The 20546-nt window shown below is 32.1% G+C and overlaps 1 protein-coding gene across 4 annotated transcripts; it reads right to left on the reverse strand.

Moving 5' to 3' along the window:
* Nucleotides 1–1998: 1998 nt before the first annotated feature.
* Nucleotides 1999–7077, reverse strand: LOC107879601 (RING-H2 finger protein ATL7). Of its 4 annotated transcripts, XM_047397054.1 has the most exons (5): nucleotides 6702–7030; nucleotides 6452–6533; nucleotides 6228–6302; nucleotides 6038–6120; nucleotides 1999–3045 (listed from the first exon to the last, which is right to left on the reverse strand). In XM_047397054.1, the coding sequence occupies exons 3-5, from the start codon at nucleotides 6276–6278 to the stop codon at nucleotides 2625–2627; spliced, it is 555 nt and encodes a 184-aa protein (XP_047253010.1). In that variant the 5' UTR covers nucleotides 6279–6302; nucleotides 6452–6533; nucleotides 6702–7030; the 3' UTR covers nucleotides 1999–2624. The 4 variants fall into 4 exon arrangements, with proteins under 4 accessions (XP_047253010.1, XP_047253004.1, XP_047253009.1 ...); XM_047397048.1 differs by having other exon boundaries at nucleotides 6228–6533; nucleotides 6702–7034; XM_047397053.1 differs by lacking the exon at nucleotides 6452–6533.
* Between the last annotated feature and the right edge of the window lie 13469 nt (nucleotides 7078–20546).

Consider the following 20546-nt stretch of genomic DNA (forward strand, 5'->3'; position numbering starts at 1 on the left):
GGACGTACTAAAAGATACGAATGTTCAATCAAAGAATCCATACAAATCCTTGATTGGATGAAAATCCCTTGGGTTTTCCTTTTAGAGCAAGAAAGCAGCTGAAGAAGAAGACTATATAAAGGTATTAAAGACAGAAGGATCATCACGCAACTTCTCAGGAAACTATCCACTTGTCTCATCTTTTAGTCTTCACAAAACTTTGTAATTTTTGGTTCACAATAGTAAATGAAAAAAATAGAGTCGGTTTAGTTATACCAGTCGAGGTTGTGTCACAAGATCTGAATAGCAGATTAGGAATCAGAAATTGCTCAAACTACTGTAACTCCATTTTCAACGTCAAAGCTCTAAAGGAAATCCTTGAAACCCAAAGGGACTGGAATAGACACCACATTGGAGATTCGAACCAACTGATTAGTCGGTTCAAAAAAAGATTTCAATTCACCCCCCTCTCCCTTCTTGAATTTCAATGGCCACCTGCGCGCATGTTGCTTTTGTCACTAGTTCTCAAGTGTCAAATGAATTTTGTCCAAAAAAATAATCTTTGAAGCCAAGTGACAACGAGAATAATGCAAGGCTCACCTTGTTATTGCCACACCATTTGCATAAAGGAATGTTTCTCAATATAAGCATAAGAAAGTTTCTTTCTCCCACCAATGTGGGAGTACTTTACTTCCTTAAAGTGAAAACTCAATTAGCTTTTCCCTCCATTTTCTATTCACATTTTCATTTAGAACCCAACAGGAAGCAGCAAGATAAGAGGAAGAATGTGATTATTAGTTTTGGTAATCCAGAATAAGTCTTTGGTTAACGGACGAAAGAAGAGTCTCTGCTATGAGACGTCTAGGTCTTGTCCTGATGATGATGGCAAAGTGACGAAGAGAATGATATCGTGTTAAGGCTAACTGCTACTCAAATTCAACAATATAATGAGCTGGAAATAATGGACTTTGAGATGATCAGTCCTATCAATGTTGTTGAAAAATTAATGTTGGAATTTGATGAGTTTGAAGCAAAAATTCAAGAGGCTGATGGTGTTTGGGGGATTCAAGAATTTGACAACAAAATCTTTCTTGGGTGCATTAGAGTGGTTTTAGTTCCCACATTAATTGGGACTGAACTAGTGTTCTGCTTATATAAATTTGAACAGATCCTTCTCTCAAAAACTAACTTTTGATCCAGCCAACTTTGAGGTGTATCTCCTTCAAGCCTTTGATCATAGGTAGACTATTGAGCAGCTTCCAGCAGTCATAAAGACGTGATATTAATTCAACTGTGTATGTAGTACAGTCCAAGCCAATCCAAACAGGAAAATAGAATGATAGTATGCGGATTAATCATCACAAAATAAAACAATGAAAATGAAATGAGGTCCCTCAAATCCTTTTTCTACTAAATAGGATGGGGGTATTTTTGTGAACAAATTTCTTTAAAATTATGTGAATGCATACTTATTTTTAATACTAGTCGGCGTAGCACGGCTCAATGTTGATCCTTAAAAATTTTACGTTATGTATAATTATATCATTTAGATAAAACCTGTATTTGTTTGATTGATGAATTCTAAGTTAGATATATATTATTTTATTTAGATCGATGAAATTTGTATAACAATATTTTAAGTTATTAAAACTTTTGTAGCATTGATAATCAATTATATTTTTAAATAATTTAGTTTTTAATTACTGTAATTTATAATATTTTTTCTTCTGTTCTACTAATTAGAAGTGATATAATAAAATTATTATAACAAAATACTTGTGAAATTTTTTTAAATGATCTCATATAAGATGTCAAGTTAATTTAAAACATCAAAAAATAATTTATATTTTTTAAGTGGCCATGTATAAGACGTCTAACTAATTTAAAACATCAAAAAATAATTATATCTATTTTATATTTTTTATTAAATATTATTAATTTTTTAATATTTAAATGACTTATAATAATTAATTATGAGTGATATAGTAAAATTACGATTGAAGCAGATGAAACAATCATGTCACAAAAGTCTATTTTAATTTTTCTATTAAGCATTTTTAATTTTTAATACATAAATGACTTATAATAATTAATTAAGGATGATACAGTAAAATTACATTGAAACAGCTAAAACAGGCCGCGCAAGCACGGCGTAGACCTGCTGCCTGGTTATTCCCTATTATTATTAGTAGTAAGTAAACAACAAACCAAACAATCAATAAGAATTAATCCAACATAATTAATCTCCCTAGCAAATCCCAATATAACTCGTCTCCGAACCAAAGGACCCCTTTACAATTCACCTTCATAACTGAAAAAGGTAACTCTGCGGTTGCTTCAACAATTTGTATACTTGCCTAAGGATTGTTTGAGCCTCTTCTTATCCCAGATGGCGAAATGATGCAAGCCTTAACCTTGTATGGCGATTTATGCGAGTCATTCTGCTTCCCAGAGAAAAGTTGAAACTTCATGAGCACCGCAACAAACTTTGATCTCAGAAAGACTCGGCTATTTTGGATGCGAACAAACGGGCAAGCTAATGCTGTCATATTCATCCTGCAGTCTTATCCCTATGTGATGCATCAAGCTGCATCACATCTAGCCAGCTTATGGCTAGTATTTTTATCTTCCCTAACTTACAAACATCAAACCGAATCACATCGCTCCTGCATAGTGTCATAACTTCTGCTTCTTGAGATGCTGTCGTGGTCAACGTTATCACCATCACTTTCTTCTTCATTAGACAATCCGTGTCCCGTTTCTTCTCTGGTTTTTGGCTCTGAATTTGATTGATCTACTTGAGGATCCTCACAACACTCAGACCTGCTTTGGTGAGATGCTTCATCAGCATCTTGTTCACTAGAAGTTGTCTCAGTAGTTTCTGAGCTCCTATCAGGTGTTTCGGTGCAAGCGTTAGTTGGAGCAAGGATGGATAGACGGCAGAGGGGGCACGTGTTATGAGCGGCTAGCCAGTGGTCGATGCAATCCATGTGAAATGTATGACCACAAGCAGGTATCTGTTGAAGTTTATCATCCGTTTGGTAATCCCCTAAGCACACGGAACATCTGTCCCAAGAAACATGAAAAATTATTAGAAAACAATGTTTAAATCTTCTTAGTAATTAAACCCAAATGTGCAGCCCAGACAGAATAAATATCTCCTTTGTCATTCTTGTGAACAAATGAAATAAATTAGCCAAGAAAGTTACGTTACAAGACTTTGCAAATCGCAATTGATGCACAATTATAGCCCAAACCTTGAAGGAGTTTGTCAATAAGAAGAATTTTGAACTATCATTTCTTAATGTTTAAAAAATAAATAGCTGCAGTCTGTTTTCTCTAACATGAGTTTGAACAATCATAATACAAAACCAATTGGTGTGGCATTTCCCAACAACAATTGCTACAGAAACCACCATCAGAATTACTAAAGGTATGGGGATATCTTGGTTTTAAGGACCAAAAATGAAATATGCTGCAAGTACAAGAACAAGAAGGCTGAAGCAGCAAATATCGAAAACCAAATATCAGCAATATAAAAGGTTATTCATTGTAGTGCATTTTACATGATGACAGATCGACTTCTTTTAGCTAAATTGTTTTAGATCTAGCAACGATTTTGTCCCATTTTTACAGGATGACAGATAGACTTCTTTTAGCTAATTTGATTCAGTCTTTCAGATCCAGCAATGATTTTCAGTGAGGACCATTTAAATATTTCCACAAGTTTTCCGCCATCTGAAGATCCACATATCGGTGTTTGTGGTGTGAGACATCAAGAGGCACATTTTCAGAGTGCATCAGATATTGCCTACCAATTCTGTAAAATCTACTGAAATCATTAACTATTGATAGGAAATATTAATGGTAATTTTGTGTTGGCAAATACACTTTAAAAGTAGGCAAGTGATTTGGTAATTGGTCCTCTATATGAGTGTGAGAATCTAAGTTGCTTGGACTTGGGTGTGGGTGTCCGATTCAGGTGCAGATCTAGATGATCCAAATTTTAAGATTCGGGAATATGGATCCAGGTATGAATGTGGGTTTGGGAATTCGGCTAAAAATAATTCAAATATCTAAAGATAAAGTTTTAAAACCTAAATTATGAGATATTATGTGGAAAACTTGAGGAGAAACTGTTGATGAAGAGGAGAATCTCGAAAGGAGATAAAAGGAAAAGGAGTGACATTGAAATTTCTATATACAAGGTATTCCATTTTCTTCAATTTCACCTTTTGTTTTGAATTCAGAAATCATTTAATCAGTCCGGAATTTCTCTGTTGATTCTGGTCAAAGTACCCAAAACCAGTTGACTAAATCGGGTACGGATCTCATACCCACACCCACGTCGTGTCAACATGGGTGACGCACCGAAAATGAAGAGTCTGAGCAACATTCTAGAAGAACAAGAAATCGGAGAAGTTTGAGATACATCATTCTAGCAGATCTTTGAAATTGAATTTGGATATAAATGGTATGTTTACATGTATCTAGAAGAGGAGAGGTTTCATTCATATCTCAAGATTACATTCTGTATTCCTACAACTCCAGATGTACCTAATATCGCTACAAAAAGTTACTGCAAATGCTACTAAATGGACTTGGAAATCTTTCCAGGCTAGATAGGTAAAATGTGTATATTGACAATATATATATATATATTTTTTAAAAATGGTAAGTGATATTCAGAAAATATTTTAATGAGACATGATGGCTTAATACTTTGACGGAGTTTGACTCCAGGGGCGGATGTAGAGTGTAACTTCTGGTTTTATCTGAATCCAGTAGCTTTGGCTCAAGAACTATTTATGTATAAAACAATTCACTAAATCAATAAAAGTAATTGATTTGAAACCCAATAAATTAGATAAGGTGTGGTAGAATCCCAAACTCAAACTTATAAAGGTGATTTGGAACCACCTCCGTCTGACTCGTTATATTTGAGTCAGACAAGATAGTACTTGGAGATGCCTTGACAGTTATGAACGTGACATACCTCACTTATTACACAAAAAAGAGCAAATAGGGAAGGGCTCAATGATTTGGGAGATGTAAGAGCTAGTGATAATAGTTGGCATCTACAAGAATTGTGACTCCAATATTTGATGCTACATACACCATGATCTGCCTTACCCTACTTACCTTTTGTTACAATATTAAACTTGTACCATATGTTGTAATTTGTTATTCTCAAGTAGCTATTTGTTGGAGAATACAGCAGATAGTTTGTCTTTTCTTCTATAACATTATAGCTAAGCAGATTCAAAAGAAACCCTTGACGCATTTGTACCATAAGTTAAATTGAACTCAAATACAACTCCAAAACAAGTTACAAATTGTACCAAACATCAACTCACCTATAACATAACAGCTAACTACCTCCCATAAATCTCTACAACCACAATCAATCTCAAGCCAACTACCTCCCATGATAGTTTGAAAGAGAAAAATCTATATCCCCAATCTCCCCCAATTGCAGGCTGATTTCTACATCTAATTTACTGCATGTAATATTGAAAAATCAAACAACATCACATCAAATATTTTTGTTCTCACATGGCTCCAAGAAGCTGAGAAATTTTTTAGACACATGGAGAGATCACACTTTGTGTGAAGGTAGTGCAGAGGCCGAAGCGCTCTCACATCGGGCTCGTGACAGCTCAGACCAGGTATACACATACAAAAATAAGAACTTAAAAGGGAATATAGAAAAAAATGTATATAGATGATAAACTTAAACATTAGACCTCATGGTCCTTAACCACTAGGCCACCACATTCATCCCAATCCAATACTCTAGATTTTAGATCTGTTGTTTGGGAGGGAGAGATATAACTACGAGCACCATGAAAGGCAACTAATTAAAAAAACACTAACCAATAATCACATAATCAACAACAACTACTACACACTCAATGTCATCCCACAAGTGGTGTCTAAGGAGGGTAAAGTGTACACATACCTTACCCCTACCTCATAGCGATAGAGAGGCCATTTCCCATTATAATCACATAATCTAAAGTCTAAAACATAAGAAAATTAAGACAGGCAGACTTACTGTGTCTCTTTGACAGAGAAACTCTCCTTGAAGACAATAATAGGCAACATCTCCCTCACCTCCTTCTTCAATCCCATTTCACACTGTCACAAAATCAACAAAACCCAAAAATAATAATAATAAGATTCAATCATAAATAAGAATAAAAATAAAAATAACAAAAAAAAAAAGTTGTTTCTTTTTTACATACCCTAGAGAGGTCATCGGATTCAGTAGCAGCGTGCAATGTAGATGTCCTCATTCGGAGTGAGGACCAATCAACTCTCTGACGACGAAGATAAAATAAGTAGAATAGTAGTAACAGTATAAATGCAAATAATATTGGGACTGAAAAAATGAAAGCTTGATAAAGCTTCAATTGAGCCAATGCTTCTGAGCAACAATTAGATGATGCATTATTGTTATAATTATTACTGTTTTCTTGTGGATCTGAGTAGCCTTTTCCAGCAAGAGACATAGCTGATAAAATCTTTCTCTTTCCCAAAATCAACAATGGCTGCCAATGTGAAAATTGGGGGTAGGTCAGGGAATTATGATGTAGAGAATTGAATCAAACTGTCACCAATGATTTGAGTTGGGAGTTCAGATAGTCAACTAATTGAACTATTAATGTGATTCTTTTTGGGAAAAAATGGGGTAGGAGAAGGGGAAATGGGAGAATTACCATAATAAGATGAGAGATGAGCTAGTCAACTAACTAACCGAGCTATTAAGATTTCGTGCAGCCAATGTGATTTAAGCTTACACTTAGTGGGAATTTTGAGAGACACCCAGATGGAAAAATGGATTAAAATTAATAATAATGATTGTACATGTGAGCTTGATTAAACACTGTGAGGGATACCCAGATGAAGAAATGGAAGGAAAATGCAGTTTACCAATGTCGGACAAGGTAAGAATAAATGGGAAGAGAGAAAGAGGATAAAGAAGAAATATCTGCGCTGGATTTGGACGATTTTTGTGGAAAGATTTGGGCACTTAAATAGGTAGATGAGAACTAACGTACAGTCCCTAACTAAAATAAATGCAAGAAAATCTGGACTTGGAAATCAGCAAGTACTACGTGGGGTCGTACATATACATGAAAAAAAAAAAAATTGTTTCCATGGTCGGCATAAGTATTTTACAATACGTAAATTGATAAAATCATAATTTGTTAGATTTCGACGTATATATATTCATGTAATAAAGAATTAAACCTCATTTATTTGCATTTAGGGTGTGTTTGGTATGACGGAAAATGCTTTTTATGAAAAATATTTTGCTAAAAATAAGTTGATTTCTTATTTGTTTTCTTATATTTGGTTGGTGGATGAAAAATATTTTTCATCCACCAAAAAATATTTTTCAGAAAATACATTTTATTGTTTAGCTAAAGAGTAAAAATATATTTTAGAAAAATAATTTTTGATCCTGAAAAATATTTTTTTAGGGTGTGTTCGATATAAGGGAGGAAAAACGTTTTCTAGAAAAATAAGTTGTTTCTTACATATATTTTGTGTTCGTTATGCGAATTGGATAAGTATATATTTTCTAAAAATATTTGTAGACATTTAACCAAAATAACGAGAACAGACAGGATAAGAAGGGTGGAATAAGGAAAAAATTTAAATTTAAAAAAAAATTAAAAAAAATATTTTTTTTGGTGGAGGGGATTGATAGGTGGGGGTTAAGGTTGTAAAAAAAAATAGTAAGTATGGAGTAACGAATTTTATTTTATTTTTTTAAAAAATAAATTATTTTCTTTTGTTTAGGGGGAGGGGGCGGGGAAGGGACACTAGTAGGGGGTGGGGGTCAAGGTAGGGCAGTAAAGGTGGGGTAAGAAAAAGTTAATTGTTTTTTTGGAGGGGGAGGTTGGTAGAGGTCGGGTGGGGTCAAGTAGCGGAGAAAAGAAAAAAGTTTGAATTTGTTTAAAAAAAATTAAATATTTTTTAAGGGGGTAGGGGTTTGAGTTTAGGGTTAGGAGATAAGTTAAAAAAATTGAAATAGTCTTTTTGAATAGGGGTAGTAGAGGGTGGGGTCGGGGTAGGGAGTGAGGGGTGGGGTAAGGAAATTTAAAATATTTAAATTTTTTTTTTTGTTTTGGGGGGAGGGGGGATAGGGATGGGGGTTGGGCAGGGGGTAAGAAAAAGTTTGATTTTTTTGCAAGAAAATAATTTTTTTTAGGGGGGGGGGGGTGTGTTGGGAGAGGGGGTAAAAAAAATTAAAATTTTTTTTTTTGGGGGGGGGGGGGGGGGGGGGGGGGGGGGGGTAAGGGATTTGGGGTCGGAGTAGAGGTGGTTGATTTTTAGAGTTATATGAATATTTCAACTTAAGAGTGGAGTTGAAAGAGAATTTTGAAAAAAATATTTTTCTTACTTTTTGAGAGAAAGTCATTTTCCTTAGATTCAAGGAAAATAAGTTAATTTGGAAAATATTTTTCAAAATCTTTCAGCCAATCAAACATGAGAAAATTGAAAAATATTTTTCAATTTTCTTCATACCAAACACACCTTTAATGAACTTCAGACCATTAAGTGTATTTACTTGTTATTAAGATTTTAGCTTTTAATAGGTCTGAATAGGTTTTAATCATTCAGATATGAAATCAAGTCTTAATTTCATTAAGAGGTATTTTTATGTTGGATGATATTCATCACCACTCTATCTACAATCACCAGTTACCACCACTACCACTTCTTCCACCACCACCATTGTCAACCACTACTAACCACCACCATCAATCGCCATCGTCAACCACTTCCACTATCACAGTCACCATTGATAATCAATATTGATACCAACCACTATTGTCAGCCACGACAAAATCTACCACCTCCATCATTCTAATTATATCCACTGTCATTGAAAATGCGAACACCAATTTCAACGCCACCACCATTATCAATTACTAAATTCCTACTACCGACCAACTCATCTATCACAACCAGTACTATCGCTAACTACCATTAACACATCATCATCAATCTCCACATATTTTTCGACCACCACCACTATCATTGTCATCAGTATCGCCACTTCTACCACCACTTCAATCACTACCATCACAACAATCTATCTCTACTAACAACCATCTACTCATCACATCTAACAACGTCTTCAACTACCACCAACGCATCATCAAATAACATGCACTCATTTCAACCATCGCAATCAACACCTTAAATAACTAACATTAACCAACTTGACATCACAACTACTATCACCGCTATCAATCAATATCGCCATAACAGTCACTATAATACCAACCATCTCTACCATCACAATTATCACTACCAACATTACTAGTCACTAACATCAATCTTTACCACCGGCTCCACCAGTTTAAACTATATCCACTATCACTTACAAAAGTAAATATTTTTTCAATCAAATAATAATTTTATTATATTAAATTAAATATTTTTCAAAATATAATTAATTTTTTATTTAAATTATATTGTTATTGTATATACAAATAAATAAATTATGCACATTCAGATTTTAAAAAACAAACATTCGTAATCATTCAGTTTTCAGATCTAAAGATAATATCTTAATCATTCAGATTCAAAAGTCTGAATCTTAATAAAAATATATACAACCTTAAATGACTTTGAAGTTTTAAGCAATTTCCTTCTTTAATTAATTAGACAAAAGAAATATTTTAATCAAGATGGAGTAGTCAAAGTTACAATGTCTATATAGTTAGTTTTGCATTAACACTATTTTATACATTTGCTAGTATTATAATAATATGTACATGAATCGTATATGTAACTATATACTTCAAGTATGATATTTGAAATGAATCGTATATGTAACTATATACTTCAAGCATGATATTTGATATTTCGATATTCTTTTTATAAATAAAAAATACCATACAAAAAGCAATTATTTATAAAATGCATATTAAATACTTTATCAAATACCATAATATTGAAATTATATTATTAGAGTTTTAATTTTGATATGATAATTTAATATCTATGATACCATGTCTACCCCTAATTCATTGAGAATAATTTGGTAGTTTAATTTTGTATACTTTTATAAGGCGGTCCAAAAGATATGTAGTAGTAAAACTTTTTTAAAATATTAGATTTATAATTTAAAAAAAAATATATATTACCTATTAAACCCTATTGATTTCTATAATTTCTTAATTCAACATGTATCAATCTAAAGAATTTTGATTGTATTTATTTTTTTTCCACTTGTTCTCCTTCATGGAATAGAAAAAACCTATCTTCAAACTGAATCTTGGGGTCCGAAGTTAGGCTTTGTCATAGTCTAACTTCAGAGCTCATGTTTGAATATGAATTGTACTCTTATTTAGCTAAATTTTAAATTTGAAGATATGAAGTTAGGATTTAAAGAGTCTAAAATTGTCTAAAACGTGAAATATCTTAATATAAATGTATTTACATTATAATGGATGTCTATCAAGAATATAGATAAGATCTATCAAGATCTAGTTGATATCTATCAGGATTTGAAGTATCTATCTTTTAGAGAGAAACTAGGAATAAATTTTTCCTATAAATGAAAGAGCTTTATTCATTGTAAATAATCCCTCAAGACTAATAACAATTACTCTCTCTTCTCTCTCTACTCTTATCTTCTCTACTTTATTTTTCATAACACGTTATCAGATTGAATTTCTAATTAGTTAAGATATATACTTTAATTGGTTATATATACTTTAATTGGTTCAATGGCACGTGACTCCACCACGAGTAAGTATTAAATTAGAGAGATTATCTGTCAATAATCTTTGAAGGTACAATTTTGATTTGGAAAAAAGAAAAGCAAACAAGTTACTGTACAAATAGGCCAATACATATTGAGAGAAAAATTCTCTCTGTCTGTGTTCATAATCCATATATGACCATATATATATATTAATGTTTTATGTAAAAGTAAAAGTCTTTATTTTACTACCATACGATATTAGGTTTGTTCATACTAATATATGTTCCTTCATGATTATTTTGGAGTGTTCTGTTTACACGACGACACAATTTGTGCAGCTTTAAATGAATTAATTGTTAAATTATATTTTCGATCACTATCATAAATTAGATGTTTAAATATTTTCATTGGCTTGTCTGCGTAAATATGGTGATCATTGGAAATCACTAAAGGTGATGTTATTTTGAAAGGCCCGAAGGCTATCTCATTAAAAGGATAAGACATCGGATTAGAGTTCCGATGCTCCATGATGAAGATGTTGGGTTTAAGTCCTATCAATTTATAGCCTAAAATGCCTTTATATGGATAAGACGGTGAGTTTGAGTCTCAATGCACCATATTCATGATATTATGATGGCTAAGGTAAAATAATGTGTATTTGATAAATGGGCATGAAACTTGTCCATTGAATATGCTCCATTCCAAGGAGTGAATGTGGTAGCAATATATGATAAGTCTGAAAGATGATAAATTGCTCCATTCTAGAAATGAATGTGGTAGCAATATATGATATACTCTGAAAGATATGTGAGAAAAATTCTTTACATTATATGCACACCTCGATTTGCTCTTGAATTAGCAATATTTTGAAAGAGGTTATAAGATATCGTAATTTGATACACTTAAGGCACGATTATATTCCATTACTGGGAAATGAGAATTTTGATTATTATAAATACAGATCTATACCCTAGGGTAAATGTGACTGTATATAAATTGGAATGTATTCTTAGTAGTGAAAATATCACAATCCACGTCTAAAGGAGGTAATCTTCAAGTTATTATAACAAGAAACTTGAATGTGAAAAGTTATTCGAGCATGGTGAGATCACATGCTATAATAAACTAGGAGTTTATTGATATAAAATTCACGTCATAGTAAACCAAAAGTTTACTAAGATGAAAAACACATGTCATAATAAACTTGGAGTTTACTAGAATAAAAGTTCATAAATTGACATGAACAATTGTGACATCCTGAAGATGTGCATAGTAAGTATTAAACATATATTGAAGAACCAGAAAATTCTTCATGAACTTTTAATGTTGCTTGTTCTCATGATAAGCTGGTTAGACCAACTAATATTGAGATTGGATCCCTTAAAATCCGAAAAGTATAAAAGGTTAATAAGGGTCCGTTCACCTATCATGTGATATGTTGAAAAGATGCATCAATGATGACCACATGTATATTCATTGTTAACCTGCAGTTTGACATTCATAAAGTTGCTTGCTCAATAAAATTGAGTTCAAATCATGATTTCAGATTGTGTTATCAAGACAATTCATCTTGTAATGTTAGTTTGACATTAAATGCCTTCGGTAAATAGTTGAACCATTGCTACTGAGAATAAAGCTTCAAGTGTTGGTTTGAAATATTGTACATAAGTACTTGTATGCATCAAATCAATAAATTATGATTAATTCCCCCACAAAGTTGGTTCTGAGTCAAGAACCACACATTGTTCATCTAATAGTTTTAATATGCGGCATACAACTAATGAATATATCATGATGTACAAAGATGGATTCCTCAAAGAAGATAAAGGATGTATGTTAGTTTTCCTAACATAAGGGGAAGATTATAAGCAGCTATGAAATATGTTAGGAATTATCATCAGATCCTCATTTAAAAAAATAATTCAAGTCAAATGCCAAAAGCATCTCATATTAAGCTACAAGTGCTCCTATTTTGTGTCCCCAAAGGATAAAATCAATGCATGCGTGAAGCGTGGTAGACCAATCGATTCCAAATGAAATAATTATTTAAAAGAATAAAGAGCAAATAATCATAATAAGAACGCAATGTGTTCTTGAAGAGCCTACGACATAACACTTCATGAAACCTTATGAGAGGTTAAGGTACCTGAAAATAATGAAGTGATGAAATCTCAAAATGTTATGTCAGACTGTGAACCGATACGAAGTGATATATTATCAATATCTTTGATATAATATTGGCATAATATTGTGAAAGATTACGAGGATCTGAATTCTACGTTTATTTAAACATGCTGACGTAGAAATATTTATCAAGTGACATGAAAGGATGCATCTTTATAAGCGTAAAACTTATTTAATTTGCAGTTCAAGCACTTGAAAATGTCACACATGGTATGCTGAATATTTTCACTTGACAAAATTTATATCCAAATTTTGTAAGGATTCAAAATGTTTGAAGCATATAAAAGTTTTTGGGAAACTTATTTATAATCGTTATATTGTATAAGCTTATAGCTTGAAACTTATTAGAACTCTTGGAGAGTTTTCAAAAGCAATAGATTATTTGTTGAAATGAAAAATATACCAATTTAGATTGGTTATGACGTACCATATCTTAGTGCAATTGGCGCACTCATGTATCTTGCAAATACTACAAGGCCTGATATTTCAATTAATTTATTAGCAAGGTATAGTTATACTCCTACTAGGAGACATCGGAATGAGATAACTATGTATACGGTACCTAAAGAGACTATCAATATGGGCTTATTTTATTCTAAGGATTGTAGTCTCGATTTTATTGGTCATGCTGATTTGGGTACTTATCTGACCCGCATAAAGCTCGATCTCAAATAGGCTATATGTTTATATGTGGTGGTACTGTCATATCTTGAAGTTATACAAAGCAGTCTATCTAGAACTTCATCGAATCATGCTGAGATAATAGCTATTCATGAAGCAAGCCGAGAATGTGTATAGTTGAGGTCCATGATACATCTCATTCTAAAAAAATATGGTTTGAAATGTAACAGTATACCCACAATTTTATATGGAGATAATGCAGCATGCCAACACATCTTAATGAAGGATCATAAAAGGAGATAGAACGAAACACACTTCATTAAAGTTTTTCTATACGCGTGAGCTATAAAAGAATGGTGATATTAACTCATAACAGATTCATTCAAGTGATATGTGGCTGATTTATTCACCAAGTCTCTTTCGATTGCAACTTTCAAGAAGATAGTGCACAGGATCGGGATGCAAAGATTCATTGATGTTCTTATCAGAGGGAGCAAATACGTGTTGTACTCTTTTTTCCTTTCAAGGTTTTGTCCCAGTGAATTTTTTCTGTAAGGTTTTTAATGAGTCAGCTGAAATGCATATTATTAGAGATACTCCGTTTCCTTCACCAATTTTTTTCCTCACTAAGTTTTTTTAGTAAGGTTTTAACGAGGCACATTATCTATCAATTAGACATTCAGGTGGGAGTGTTATAAATGTATTTACATTATAATGAATATTTATCAAGAATATAGATAAGATCTATCAAGATCTAGTTGATATCTATCAGGATTTGAAGTATCTATCTTTTAGGGGAGAAACTAGAATAAATTTTTCCTATAAATAAAAAGATTTCATTCATTGTAGATCATCGCTCAAGACTAATAACAATTACATATTCTCTCTTAGTCTTGTTCTTCTTTACTTTATTTTTTATAGCATGTACTTTATTTTTCATAACAAAATACAAGATTCACATTTCAATTGCAAACATACCTGATTAAAGTTAATTTTGAGGCAATTAAATTTCAAAGACTTTATAAATTTTATTTATTCTTAAAATATAATTCCTAACGAATTTGAATCATTTTGAACCATCATAAGCAAAGAAGTAATAGTTGTGCTAATATATATATATACTAGATAGGTATGCCCGTGCATTGCACGGTCCCAACATAGAATAAAATGAAGATGTAACAGTAAGAGACTATCCCGTTTGATTGGATCAGTTGATGGAAATGATCCCAAATGTATGTTTTATACAATCATGAAAATAACATACTACTGGATGCTCACATTCGCATATGATAGTGCCTACTGTCTATTTACATAAGTACATATTATCCCGTTTGATTGGATCAGTTGATGAAAATGATCCCAAATGTATGTATTATACAATCATGAGAATAACATACTACAGGATGCTTACATTCACATATGATAATGATTGTTGTCTATTTACATAAATACAAATAATATTTATAAATTTTATAATAGGAGATGCATTTTTGCTGTTGTGATCAACCTTTTGAGCATTCACGATCAAACATCAATTAAATTTAATGAGTAAATTAGTTTAAGAAGTTCAAAATATGAGTAAAGAAATGCAATAACTTATAGCCAAATGAATCAACATGAAGCTATCACTCTATTTCCGTGTACATTTTTTGTGAGAATACATTCGTCAATCCTTCAGTATCTCAATGTTACCTTTTGTTTTTAAGTAATCTACACGCGAGAGTTGTAGAAGAATTTAGTAAATACGATATGTCTACATATAAATCAACACTAATATAACAATTATATAGTTTAGGGATGAGGTTTACAGTTGACTTCTACCATATTTAGCAACATTTTACTTCTAATCATCAGAAATTTTAATGAACTCCAAAAAGGCAAAAATTAAAGTTCTATCATTTAACAAGTATAATTGCAAGTTCGCAAGAAAGTCGCTAAAAGTTCGTTTTTAAAACAAATGTCAACTTTCTTACTACTAATCATATTATTATTAAATAAATAAAAAACTTAAACAGGTGAAGGCAGTAAGTTTTTTCTCTTTGTCCCTGCTTTGTTTATGAATGTTTATGAACAAGGAGAACAAAAAGGTGTAAAGTACATACGATCAAGGAAGCATGTATCTAACCTTCCACTTGACTGTCCGTATGCAGAGTAATCATACCTAAACAAGAAATCAGATGTTGCAATGGTAGTCATACTTGTACGCTACATGCATAAATAAATCAACTTCTGTGCTACAGAGAATACAAATATATTTAAAGCAATATTCATATTGTATCATGAGGAAAAAGGATGCCTCTATGCTTGGTTTGTATTATAATAATAATTCTCATTATTTTCTTTTTATTTTTGCTTAACGTTATTTTTTCAATTTACTTTCTTAGGAAAAGAATATCAGAGCTATATGAGAATTCAGATTCCAATTCTTTTTCTTCAGAAAATAGAATTTGAAGTTAAAGTTGAAGTCAATTAAGAGTATTTGAAACTTAGAAGTCGAAATAATTATTTGGACTTAAATTTTACTTGTTTCTTAAAAGAATTTGAGGTTTTATGAGTGAGAGGCTGAGAGCCGTCAATTATTTTACTTGAAATAGTCTCTGAACTATTTTTTCAACTTTGAATTCTTTTTTGCAAGTTGAAGTTAAAATAATGGACGAAATTATAAAACACAATATTATTTGCAAATAATACGTATATATCCAAATTCTTATTGTATAACCGGTATTAAACCAGATAAAAGAGAAAGGTTGCAGTAGATTGACAGCTAGCGTGCTAGAGTAAGTACAATGTAACCGCGGTGAATCTTTTAAATATTGAATTTTTCCTTAAATAGTTCTAAATAAGAAGTATGGTTGACTAATAGATAAGTATATTTATATTTATATTTATATTTATATTTATATTTTTTGTATGTTTTAATTTTATTTTTGGTGAAATTTTATAAATCTTGAAAATGCAGTATGTTCGCGATGTGTTGTTGTTTCTGCTGTAAGGAGAGGGCCTGTTGTTGCTGTATTTAAACCACAAATTAGCATGTATTATTCAAAAATTATGTATCTTTACATGATTTGATATAAATACGATAACAGTTCTTAAGGATTCAAGCAAAATAGATATGAATTACTTTGTAAGATTCGTTATTGGTAATGTTGATGTTTCAATAAAACTATTGGACGTTACATATTACTATTGTTAATCAACTATTCTATTTACTATCCTTCTATATTTTTAGATTTTTTGTAATTTATCCTCCTAAACAAGTGAATTTTCTAATTCATCTTGTTATATAATATCATTATGGATTTATCAATTTATACTATCAATGCAATTTAAATTGTTATAAAGTACTTGTATTATGTTTAACAATACTATTTTAACTTTTTAAGGAGTAATAATAATCTTTAAAATGATCTGATAGAATATTAGATGTTGATGAATCTGACCTTACAACTTTTGTGTTCTCCTGTAAGACATTCTAAAAAAAAAGGTTATCCAACGTCGTGTTATAATTTTTTTAATACATATATGTAACTATATACTTTTAAATAATACTATTAAAGTTAGTTGTAAAAACTTAAAATCGAGAATTCAAACATATTCTTATTAGACACACAATTGAACTCACTAACAAGCTGAAATTTGATGATAAATCGAAAGATTAAATTCACGCCTTTGAATTATTTCAGAGATGAAATCGATCTTTCAAGCCGTTTAAAATCTTTTCGTTAATTTTTTCTTGAGGAGGTAGAGGCCGCGGATTTCTGAGACAATCAATAAATATCCGAACACAATTATAGATAGGTCGACACCAAAGTAGAAGAATTCCTATTTGTCCTACCATTCCCCCTGTGACAGCAACAATAGAAAGTGGATCCATGCTCTCACCGTTACTTCGTTTTGTTATAACAAGTTAAATTATACCGATAGAATTTATTTTTAAAAAAAATCATATAGTTAATACATATATATAACTTGAAAGAATTTTTTTTTGTACGTATTTGTTGGTTTTATTGTGAATTAATTAACTTGTATTTATGGTATTTCATTAATTGTAGTTAATATAACTGTTAGAAATTAATTGCCTATTAGCTCTTCCTAACTGATTAACATTGGCATATATGATGAGTTTACCTGACTCGTGGGATGAAAAAAATTTGTTAGGGAGCGTTGTCCCTTTAAGTGAGTCATATACGCGGAGCGTATTCGAATTAATCAAAGTCCAATGTAGGTACTGAATACGTGATGGAAACAAAATAAAAATAAGTTAAGTTTAGATGGTGTATAAAAAATTATTGGCTAAAGGGAGGTTAAACAGGATGATTCATTCAAATCAACATAAATATTTACAGTGTCAGGGTCCACGTTATCTCGGGATTAGTGAGGTAAACAATTACCCATAAAGTTTAGGTACGTAACTGATAATTCGAAAAAAGTTTTAGAGGATACTTAATGTATCTTCTCTTCTAATTAATTAAATGTATGGTTAATAACATAGTAACCAAATCTTGGAATTTTTTATAACAGAAGTCAAACAAATTATAAAACACACTTCCTCAGAGTCATTGAGAAATAGTTTTTGGGTATAATAAGCAACCCTATTTTACAATATTTGAACAATATATAATGTTTCAACATATATATAAAGCCAGTTGAGACCTCTAATCACATCTTTCTACAATATTTTCTAATTCTATCTCCAAGAAAAGAACCTAAAAATAATGAAAAACTTCGACAAGCGATGCTACACTTTTCATGGAGAAGGGAGAGGGACGAGCCAATTATCCATCGGGTTTGAACCATTCATTGAGAACTTTTTAGTTCTCAAAAGAAAATAGGGGTGTTGGGGTAGGGTGGCTACACATCTACAACTGTTGTGTACTCTGAACAACCTCTTTGCAGGTTGTCTTGTAATATCCTATTTGATTGCACTTACTACAATATACAATATATTTTTTGCGATTAAGATCTTCCATGCATAACCGCTTCTTTTTAGGTCATCCTGGTGGTCGACGACACTTGGGTGGTCAGACTATTCGGGTTCTTGACCATTCGAGTTTATCAGGGATGGGGTGTACCTCTTTACTATAACTCTTACAATAATTATCTGCAGTGAAATATTTCTCTGTAAAGGCGTAAACATCCTTTTTACATGATACGAGAGCAATGGAATGAGAACATGGTATCCTATACAACTGCCAATCGTGATAAGAACAGGATTGTGTACCTGTATTCACAATGTCTGAATGCTCCGCTGAGATAACTTCAAATTCAACTTTATTCGACCTTAGTACTTGATATGTGGAAGCATGAGTTCTTCCATCCATAATGCGCTTCTCAGCAGATGGAGCGAGGGTAGAACTCCATGTGCTACTACTTGATCGCCGCTGCTCAAACTCTTCTGTTAACTTATAATGAATCCGTTTAATCACCTGAATAATAGAAATCTCACACGCTTCAAGAATTCATTTATTGAACTCATTAATGTTTGAAGAGAAATGTACATATCTTGTTCCGTCAAAATGAATTAATGCCCAATGTGAAGATGGATATTATTGAAGCCACATTGCTGCATCTGAAGAAACCTCCTCAATTTCTGTCATTTTCTCTTTAAACCCCATGATGGACGTAGAATATGTGGCTTTCCACAGGATTTAAACAGCCCTTGAATTCTTGAACTCTTTGTTGATGCTTTTACTCAGATACTGCATGCAAATTACATGACAAGAAGAGGGAAATTTCTTTTTCACAGCTTCTACAATACTCTTCTGTCCATCAGAAAGAACTGTAAGAGTTGGTATCTTTTCAGTGCTTATGTCTAGAGCTTTACGCAACTCTAACAAGAACCACATCCAACTATCATTATTTTCTTCATCGACAGCACCAAAAGCAAGCGGAAATACTCCACCGTCAATATCAAAAAAAGTCACTGATAGTAAAGTACCCAAGTATTTGCTCTTAAGTTGTTTACTACCAAGACAAATAACATTCAAGCAACCATTCAGGATCCCATGAAGAGAAGCATAAAAGAAAATGAAGAACCTCTGAAACCGACTATCTGAACCAGTTGTAAAAATCTCAGCATGACTTCCAGAATTTGTCTTCTTGATTTGCTCACAATATGCAAATAATAGATAGTACCCTTCTTCAGAAGATCCATATATAGCACGCAACCATCTTTCCTTGGCCCTCCAAGCTTGTTTGTATGGTATAGTTATGCCATACTGCTTATAGATATCATGCAAAATATTTTTTGGCTTGTAATTTATGTTATCACGCAAATGCTCCTTTATGAAGTTCACTATCCAATCAACACAAGCCTGATGATGTCCATTTTGTGCATTTTTCCCGCAGGTATGTGTTCCCTCAAGGCTTCTTATAGTAAAGGTAGAAACATTCGGAAGCTTAAAAGCACAAATACGCCACGGACAACCTTTTGAGGCACATTTAGCAATGTAGTGAATCAGATCACTTTTTACTATGCGAAGCTCAAAATGTTGTGCAATAGCAGCCTCTTTAATTGCACTGCGGAAGGCCTTGACATCAGGAAACTCTTGGCCAATAATTTTTTTTTATTCTCCATGAAATAGCAATTTATGAGAACGCCACTTTTAAATAGCTAAAGTCACCACATAACTTAATGGGAATTGACAAGTGAAGGAACTGAAGAAAGAAGTTAATGCATCTAAACCTGAATATTCAACAAGAAACTACATTAGCATGGGCAAGCAGTTCGAAAATGCACAAACTTTTCATGAATGTTCAACTCAATGATAGTTTATATGTTTACTTGTGTACATTAAAAGCTGAAGGGCGTAGATACCAGTTAGGGCCAACTTAATAGACACATTTATGTATTATGTCGGTCTAAGTGGCCTCACACATTTAAAATTTCATCATAGGTGGAAGGTTCAAACACAATATAAATAATATCCATATATATAAGAAGTTCTAAAACTCAGAATAGTTACTGTTCTTTTATCCAATTATTAGATATAAAGTATTATCAATATTTAGTATTCAAAGAGTC

Source organism: Capsicum annuum, chromosome 1 (assembly GCF_002878395.1).
Source record: "Capsicum annuum cultivar UCD-10X-F1 chromosome 1, UCD10Xv1.1, whole genome shotgun sequence".
In the NCBI taxonomy this organism is placed as follows: Eukaryota; Viridiplantae; Streptophyta; class Magnoliopsida; order Solanales; family Solanaceae; genus Capsicum; species Capsicum annuum.

Bases quoted from the DNA above. Each gene is read 5' to 3' on its own strand.
- LOC107879601 (XM_047397048.1), bottom strand. The intron at 6,121-6,227 runs GTATGTAAAAAA...ATTTTGTGACAG, and splicing joins AATCCGATGACCTCTCTAGG to TGTGAAATGGGATTGAAGAA. The intron at 3,046-6,037 runs GTAAGTCTGCCT...TTCTTGGGACAG, and splicing joins TTCTCTGTCAAAGAGACACA to ATGTTCCGTGTGCTTAGGGG.